A 9,514-nucleotide genomic window follows, 5' to 3' on the forward strand; every position below is an offset into this window, starting at 1 on the left:
TCAACAACATAGGGATAATTTTTCTACCTCATCGTATCATAATCTCTTCAAGAATTCTATTTGTTTTATGTTAACTATGATTGCCTAAACCTCTATTCTTAGAGGGTTGTTTTGAAAACGTAAACCTTACGACGGGTATACAGTTATGAGTTTTCGAGATATGTTATGACCCGTTAATGCTTGTTAAGATACTTGAACTAACTAGGGTATTCGATCATCCTAATATGTTATGTGATTGATATCTTTACAAAGTCAATTAATCTTTCTATGCGGTCATGAGATTAATTGTATGACAGTGTGTAATTCGTTTTAGCCTTTATATGCGGTCCATGAGGGTATTCAAACTTTCCAACATATTAATTTAATTGTTTTTAAGATTAATATTGGATTAATATTTAGGTATATATAATATTGCTGTGCGGTGCGGTTTGAACCGCACCAGCAATATATCAAATCGTAACCCGCACCGCACCGCGAGATTTGTAAAAAATCCAAACCGCAATGATCAAGTCACGAAAATTAAAATTCACGTTTCACGGTGCGGTTAGATGTGATGCGGTTTGGGCAAAATTATTACTAATAATAATAGATATTCAAATATCAAGTGAAGTCGCTTCCTTCACGATGCTATCCGTTAGAAACTCTCGGATACGTTTACTTCATCGACAACCAATTCGTAAGAAATCAGAAGCTTCAGCTGGGACGCCAACATTGACCGCCCACGTTCATGAAAAAGTCTCCTAACACAGCCTGTCCAAATATTAAAAAAAAAGGAAGCAGCTGGCGGGTTCCATGTGTAAATGTGCGGAAGTCAAATGACTAACAAAAAATTATACTGTAATTACTAACAAAATATATTCTAGTTTGTTATAAGTTGTGATTGAACGATATCATATTCAAGTTCGGGACAGTCCAGAAAAAAAAGCAGAAGATGGTTAAAGTTTTCGCAATCCTGAGGCCAGTGATCCGCCTCCTGATGAAGTTTTACGGATTATCTCCGCAAATAATCGAAACCGAACCCGGAACCCAAATAAAGATCTGGGCTCCGTCCAAATCCAAATCCGAATCCAAACCGAATATCGTATTCCTGCATGGCTTCGGCGCTGATGGCATCCTCAACTGGTTGTCCCAAGTCATGGCAATCTCCAGCAACTACGCAGTCTACGTGCCGGACCTCCTCTTCTTCGGCGAATCCATCACCGACAAGCCAGGGAGGTCAACGGCGTTTCAAGCGGAGGTCATAGCCGCGGCGTTGAAGAAAATCGGTGTCAAAAAGTGCACTGTTGTGGGACTCAGTTATGGCGCATCAATAGGGTTCAAGATGGCAGAGTTGTGCCCCGAGCTGGTTGAGTTCGTAGTGGCTAGCGACACCATAATTGAGTTTAATGAGTCGTTGAGTCGAGCTGTTGTGGAGAAGTATGGGTTTCCTAGCTTGCCGGAATTTTTGTTGCCGACGACGGTTGAAGGGTTGATGTCTTTTCTCACCATCTGTAATCATGGACCTGTGAGTATGCCTGGTTTTGTGGCCAAGGATTTTCTAAAGGTAATTCTGTAGATTTTTGCTACAATTTTATTTTTATTCTTTCTATTTTGGAAGTTTTTTGGCACACAATTTTAAATCCTTTGATGGTTTAGTTAAAATTGTTATATTTAAAAAATTCCTTTGTTTTTTTCTTTTTTATTGGTCAGGAATTTTTTATTTTTTTGTTTGAATTAAAATATTAATCATATATTTTTATTTTTAAAAAAAATTTCAAAAATAATAATTTTGACTATACAGTCAAATTACTTGAAAGTGTGTGCCTGAAAATAAAACGACCAATATTTTAAAACAGAAGTAGTAATTGTTTAATTTTTGTGATTAATTAATTCGGTTAAAAGGAAACCGGAGTTTATATATCTTAATATTTAGTCAATGATTTTGTTGTATGGAATGAGAATTACAAATCCTTGCTGACCTCAATACAAACGCCTCGTTAATTCCCTGTTTGGTTGAGTGCAGGAGTTCTATAACAACAGAAAGGAGAGAGCTGAATTAGCAAAGGCATGGGTCGTTCCTGATGATGAAGTGAAGCCCATTAGTTTAAGCCAGGTCAGTTTCTTTGTTTTTATTTGAAATGTTGAATTTTTTTTGTTATCCTCGATTTAACTGAAATTTGAATTGAATTATATGTTTATTCAATTGAATCCAGAATCTGAAACGTATGTGATATGTGTAATCGACAAAAAGTTCGATATGTAAAAATTGTAATGTGTGGTGTTGCAGAAAGTTCACTTGATATGGGGAGACGATGACAAGATTTTTACTTCCCTCACTGCTGAAGACACCAAAAGGTACGTATCTCGTGTATAAATATAGAGTTAATTACATTTTGTAACCCCTAATTTTGCTCCAAAAGCAATTTACTCTTTCTGTCCCATTTTAACTGATGTTTGACTTTTTGACACGTATATTGAGGTGTAAAAAAATAGTATCTACGCTCAATAAAAAGATTTAATTCTTATATCAAATAAAAGTTTAGATTCTAAACTTTTATTTGATATAAATTTTATAAACAATAATTATGTTTAGATGTGATTTTTTTAACACCTTAAAATACGTGTAAAAAAGTCAAAAGCAGTTAAAATGGGACGGAGGGAGTAGTATCTGAACTTTAAAACGCGGGAATATGCACCTTACACTTAACATTCCTGTGCAAGTTGTAACCCCTAGTCACTATTCCGTCCAAATCAAACAGTTAACTTTAACTGTTTGAGACGTAACAATGTGTATATCAGAAACTAACAGTTACTTTACCCCCGTGACCCCTCAAAGTTTATGTATTATATTTTGAAATTATTTCTGAACTCACACAATGATTTAAAATAAAATTTAAAATATGTATTTATTTTAAAATTTTAAATAAGTTACATCGTTTATGTAAAAAAAAATTAAATTTTCAGATTTTAAATCTGGATACATATTTTGAAAACTATTTTAATTTTTTTTACATCGTGTGTGTGTTTAGAAATAATTTCAAAATATCTATATTATACTATTAAAACCGAAACATCAAAAGTTTGGTCGGTTGGCACTTGGGCCGAGTTATGGGCCTATTTATATAATCAATCATTCTTTTTAACTAAAACTATTATCTTGGTTTCAAAAAAAAAAACTAAAACTATTATCTTTTTTATATTTTCCTAGCTAAAAAAACTCGATTTTCTAAAAATAATTTTAGACAACATGACAATTACCCTTTCTAACTAAAACACATTATCTTTTTAACCAATTATTCTTTTTAACTAATATATATTATCTTTTTTATATTTTCTAACTAAAATAACTTAATCTTCTAAAATAACATAGAGCAACATAGTAATTATCTTTCTAACTAAAACACATTATCTTTTTCAGATTTTCTAACTTAAAAAGACAGATCTTCAACAATTAACACGAGCGATTATTAATAAATAACTGGTTTGCAATTAAAATACATTAACATTATTTTTAAATACTCTAATGGTCTCATTTTAAAAGTAATATTATAAATCTATACTATACTTATATTATTATATCACTAAAGCCGAAATAGGAAAAGTTCAGTTCGTCGGTCGGTCGAGTTTGGCAAGCCGGTTTGTATTCGACCCGCAGACCTCTTTAATTTATAACATATTATAATATTTTCTTTATTTTCTATTAGACTAAAATATTGTAAATTAGATCAGTATGATGGGTCGATATTTGGACTTACGCGTCTCTTTAACTTATAATCTATTATATACGATATTATTAATCATTAATAACGAAATATTGAATGGTTGATATATATCTGGGTTTATAGGTGTTCTTAAATTATAACATATAAAAAAATATATTTTAACATCCTCATTAAAATATATATGTTCGACATAATTTTTAATTAGCTATTTGACAGACTTAACTATTAAGAATTTATTCAGCTGTTAAATAATTTTTTATTTAATCATAATTTTATTTTCAAAATAAAATTAGTTAAATTTGAAATATATACAATAAAATAAGAAATATTATAACCGCCCGTGCGTTGCACAGGTTATAAGCTAGTAATACATAATTTTTGAGGGGTCACGAGGGTAAAGTAGCCCGTTAAAAACATAATTTATTAGAATTATGTTTCTTACCAATGTCCCGCTATTTCTTACCATTTTGATTTCCCGAGTATTTATTTATATCAAATGTATCAAATTCTACGTTAGAACATCGATTTAAGACATTTTAGTTTAGGACATTAATTGGGGACGTGAACGTGGAACGCACTTTAATGCATTAAATCTTATAAAAAGAAGAAAATTTTAGAAAAAATTATAGAACTATATTTTATAGACACATTAAAGTGTGTGTCGGTAGCGAAATCAAAATGGTAAGAAATAGCGGGAGTATGTTTACTTTCTCCGTTCCAAAATAAGTGTCGATTTGACTTTTTTCATGTAATTTGAGGTGCAAAAAAACATAATTCTACATATTATTTTTTAAATTATCCTTTTCTAAATAAAAGTTTAACATCCAAATTTTTATTCAGAAAAAAAATTTAAAAAATACTATGTAGAATTTTGTCTTTTTTTACATCTTGAATTACGTGCAACAAGTCAAAGGGACACTTATTTTAGGACAGAAGAAGTATGCGTAAATTTAAAGTTTCATATTATTCAGAGATAACGAATCTTTCCCAGACTACCCAATGTTCCGTTGGTTCCCCATGTGTCCAAGTCCATTCATTTCTTCCTAAATATTCGCCTATTACTTCTTCAAGAATAATAAAATGATAAAGTGGACCCCAGTCCTCAGTTGTACCCACAAAAATTAATGAACCAACAAGCATGCACACATACATTTTACATATAGATCACTTAAGTTTATTATCTTTATTAAATTAATTCTATATTTACTTAATTAATTATAATAATAATAAATTATTAAGTAATATTTATTTGAACATGTAAATAAATTAAAATATATGAATTCAAAAAATGCTAAGAAAAACAAACCTGATCACCTTGGTATATTTCACCTCATATTGCAAGTTATATATAGCCGAGCAACTAGATCATAATTTAGCAAGTTTGACAAGACATAAAGTGTGAATAGTTGAATTGATAAATGAGTCAAACAGTTGATTTGACAATTCAGTATTGATTTTGGGTAGACAATGCATCGCAAAGTTAGAAATAAAAGCTGTGAGAGAGAAGTTAGCATTTTCAGCTTCTTAAAAGTGTTTCTGCTTATCTACACAAACGGGTCAAAAAAGTAGAAGCCAGAAGCCGCTTATGCTTCTATGAAATAAACACGCACATTATACAGTATGTATTATTTTGTAAATAGTTGATTTGATAACTCAGAAAAAGTATTTAAATTATTTATTTTATTTTTTGAAGGAATAAATTATTTATTTTATTAGTTTATAAATATAAATTGGTCATATTATTATTATTTATAAGGTATTTATTAATATATAATTTATGATACTTCTAATGATATAAATATATTAAAAATGAAATATTTTAATTTAATTTCACCATACATATAAATTGTTTAAACTCCAGTGGCTTATTTGCATCTTTGTCCGGACAGATATGTACCATCGCAGCATGCTTTATGTATAGAATAGGTTGTTGCCCAGGCTTTTTAAACATTTTCAAACATACAATGTAAAAAGCGGGTAGTTAAGGAAAGATTGAATGCACGTGGGTAGAGTGGGAAAGTTGAACACCAACATGAGTAATCAGGGAAATGATTGAGAGATAACCACCTACATACACTATTGAAGAATGTGCAAAAGAAATCGAAATTCGAAAAAAAACTTTCAATTCTGAGTTGTTTCTTTTTTCTTTTTTTTGACAATCTAGGCTTATATGCCTTACAAATGAGTATGTGCTCTAATACTTTTCGGGATGAATCAGAGTCGAACCCGGATTTCGTGGGACAATAGAGATAAACCCATCATTGGGATATCCTTTATCAACGATTAAATTTAAATTTAAAACAAAGATCAAATTTGTCATCATCAATGTAATTGACTAATTCTACATCAACGGGACATCTTCGACGCCCCAATTTGTAAGGCGAGAATAGTGGCTGGCATGTGAAAACTAAAATTATAAATAGTATGCAAGAAGTATTATAGTCTGACAAAATATTTTTGGGATAGTTTTTATGTTACTATCATGAAATTGATTTTTCTTATATTTTAATTTTATTTCTGAATTTACTTACAATATTCTTGTTGTGTAAAGACTTTTCACGAAATGCATGTTGCGGTGGAAAAATTTAAAAGTGATAAACTTTTGTTAGAAGCGACCCCTTGATATTGAATGGATTTTTGCGACGCTCTACTAATTTAGGGTCTAAGGCTGGAAAGTCACTACTCATTGTTAACATACATAATGTAGGTTTAATAATATAAATACTCAATCCCTTTACACCACAAAAATTCGAATAATGAAATGAAACAAGTTACAACTACTAATCAAAAATATATAATATTAACTTATTAGGAATCTTTAACAAATAGTGATAATCATAATCTTGGCTTGGAATCATACAAAACATCCCAAAGGTGCTGATACCAATGATCTAAATTAATATGGATTACTCCTAACTGAATATCTAAAATTGTATTCTACTTAAATTGATATAGCAAAACTAACGAAATAGAGAGGATGATATAGACAGTCTAACGACCCGTGCAGATCCGTGCACCTAAGATTGACCATGAATGACATTTACGTCACTCAACTCGATATTAACTTTCAGTTGGGTCATCCAACTTAAAAAGTTTTCAATGAGGTCACAAATCAAATAATAATATTCAATCTAATCGTCATACACGATAAAAGTTTCACAACCATTAATGGCATTGACAATAGACAGGACTCCGTCTATTGTTGTCATATTAGGTGACATATCACCTGCCACGTCAATAATTAATCTTCCAGCTGCAAACCCGACCCATAACCCACCCCCTATAATCCCGATAGTGAAAACCTAGACCTCAATAATAGAAATCGATTTTGAATTGTAAACCTAGCTTCAGAGTTGGTTCAAACTCGATTAGGTATTGCAGAATTTAGGACGAATTTGCGTTGTTTCGTGATGTTGTTGATGAGTTTCCGTATATTTCATTGGATGCCGATGAGTTTGGGTTGCGTGGGTGCATTTGTCGACAATCGACATCGGGGGAATCCACCGCGGCATCGGAATCAGAGGGAGATATGGTACGAGGGAGAGAAATAAAGAAAATAGGAGGCGGAAAGGTGGATGATAGTGTGGTGGGTGTGTATTGTTTGCGCGGTTTGTATTGAAGTCTCACCGTCTCGGTGATGTCGGCGACTAGAGTGGAAGAACAGGTGCGAAGGGCGAAATGTTTAAGAAGAGATGGAAAGGAGTTTGTGGGTATATAGCTATGTATGAGTACGATGTGGTAAAAGTAGACGAAACCACCACCTTCAGTAGGGGTGGCGGAGGGCAGGGGAGCTTGCTATGAACCCTAACCGAGAGTTTGCATAAACTGAGGAAGGAGATTAATTAGTTATATCAACCGGGTCGGGTCAGGTGTAATCCTTAGGTTAGGTCAACGCCACGTTAGATTGCTCACTCAGTTTTCCATCCATTAACGTCAATAACGGCAAGTGGCCTTTTGAAATTTGTTAAGAGAATAATGAGTTGACTGATAGCCTTTTGAGTTGGATGATCCAACTGAAAGTTAGTATCGAGTTGAGAGACCTAAATACCATTTAACCCGTTTGACCATCTTCACTTGCTCAGATGTCATGGTTAGAGTTAAATATTGGAATGAGCTACAAAAGCTCAACAAGTAACTATAAAAAAATTCTGGTTATAGGTCAAAGATACCAAAATCTAAATGGAAGTTCTAAAGTTACGGATCATTAAAAAAGCAATGTATCAACCATTTGTTTAATAAATGATTTATCTAGTATGTGTCTATAGACACATGCTATGTACAAAATATTATACATTTAACCTTTTGTCATTGGTATAGTTTCTCATATGTAAGGTGGTTCATCATTATTAAGAAGTAAGTCAATCAAAACAAATTAAAACTTTAAAAATTGGGTATTCAGCATGTGTTCATGAGCACACGCTAGATGAACCGTTTCATAAATACCTTTTTTCCCCAAAAACTTTAATTAAATTTTCTTTTTTCACGACATTTTTTTTATCAAAGCTTCACTTTCTGTCACAAAAATTGCCTCATTTTCAAAACAGTCCAATCATCTGGATATTTCTTTTTATAAAATATTTCACTCAATTGGGGTGTATAATAATCTGAATTGCACGAGTGATCATCCACGTACGATCTCCGTACCAGACTTTGCAATCCGTCTGCACGCGAATAGAAAATCCGAAATACAATTTATTTTCAAATATCAGCTCTCATCTATCTTCATAATGCCTCAACTATCAGCTCTCACCTATCTTCGTAATGCCTCAACTATCATATAGCTGAACCGACGTATGATTTTGTTAATTCACAAACTTGGAGGTTTGGTTTGTAGGAGATGAAATTTATTTTAATGAGTTAAACAGTAAAATGAAAATGCATTAGTTAAATAAATACACAATTGATAGTTTTCAGGATTCAGAGTCGCTTTTATTAACATGATTTTAATAATTTATTCCAATAAATTGGTAACTAGAAATATTTTAGAGGAATTAATAAGCAGAAGCTTGGTGGCTTGTTACCATATGCATGTATCTCTAACTTTTGAAAGAGACTGAAGTAAAATAAAGTTAAGAATACAAGGAATGGTACCAGGGAAATAGAAAAAATAAGTTGAAAAGTAACAGATTCTTTGCTCTCCGCTTTGGAGACGAATATGTACAACATACTGTAATTTCGAATCAGATATATACGGGTGTTTGTTTAACGTCTATAAGTTAGGAGCACTTATTCGTACCGTTTGTGTAATAAGTCAAGAAGCACTTATAAAAAGTTAGGAATGCTAACTTTTGTTTCAAGACTTCTACTTATTTCCCAAACACTTTAATCACTTATAAATCTTATCTTGCTTCTAACTTCTACTCCACTTATTTATTTTAATCAAGAAGCACTTGTTTTAAGCTCACCCAAACGGCCCCTAAAATGAATCTTCATTTGAGATTTCATCTTGCTGGTAAACAAGTGAGCAATAGAAAATAGATAATGATAATTTAGAAAATGCAGGCAACTGGGAGGGGATACAACATTGGTATACATCAAGGATGGGGGTCATGTGGTTCAGCAGGAGAAGGCGGATAATTACAATGCGGAGCTCAAGAAAATTCTTGCTTCCCTTTATGCCAAATCGAAGGATGCTTAGTACTGTTTTGTAATCTCTTGTTGTGTTAATTTGTTGTTTTAACTTTTGTTGTTCTATATTTTTGTTGTCTTTTTTGTTTTTTTTCACTGTAGTTTGGATGACTGGGAAGTCTCCATATTTTTCCAATAAAATGTGGATGACAAATTTATAATATGTTACCGGCTTATTCGAGAAA

General features: G+C 32.0%; 1 protein-coding gene across 1 annotated transcript; it reads left to right on the forward strand.

Moving 5' to 3' along the window:
• Positions 1 to 760: 760 nt before the first annotated feature.
• On the forward strand, positions 761 to 9,514 carry LOC108205278 (uncharacterized). Its single transcript, XM_017375169.2, has 4 exons — positions 761 to 1,543; positions 2,003 to 2,092; positions 2,267 to 2,334; positions 9,204 to 9,514. The coding sequence occupies exons 1-4, from the start codon at positions 932 to 934 to the stop codon at positions 9,337 to 9,339; spliced, it is 906 nt and encodes a 301-aa protein (XP_017230658.1). The 5' UTR covers positions 761 to 931; the 3' UTR covers positions 9,340 to 9,514.

Source organism: Daucus carota, chromosome 1 (assembly GCF_001625215.2).
Source record: "Daucus carota subsp. sativus chromosome 1, DH1 v3.0, whole genome shotgun sequence".
NCBI classification, from domain to species: Eukaryota; Viridiplantae; Streptophyta; class Magnoliopsida; order Apiales; family Apiaceae; genus Daucus; species Daucus carota.

Coding starts and splice junctions, on each gene's coding strand:
- LOC108205278 (XM_017375169.2), top strand. CDS start 932: ATGGTTAAAGTTTTCGCAATCCTGAGGCCAGTGATCCGCCTCCTGATG. Junction 1,544..2,002: donor TGGCCAAGGATTTTCTAAAG/GTAATTCTGTAG, acceptor GGTTGAGTGCAG/GAGTTCTATAACAACAGAAA. Junction 2,335..9,203: donor ACTGCTGAAGACACCAAAAG/GTACGTATCTCG, acceptor TAGAAAATGCAG/GCAACTGGGAGGGGATACAA.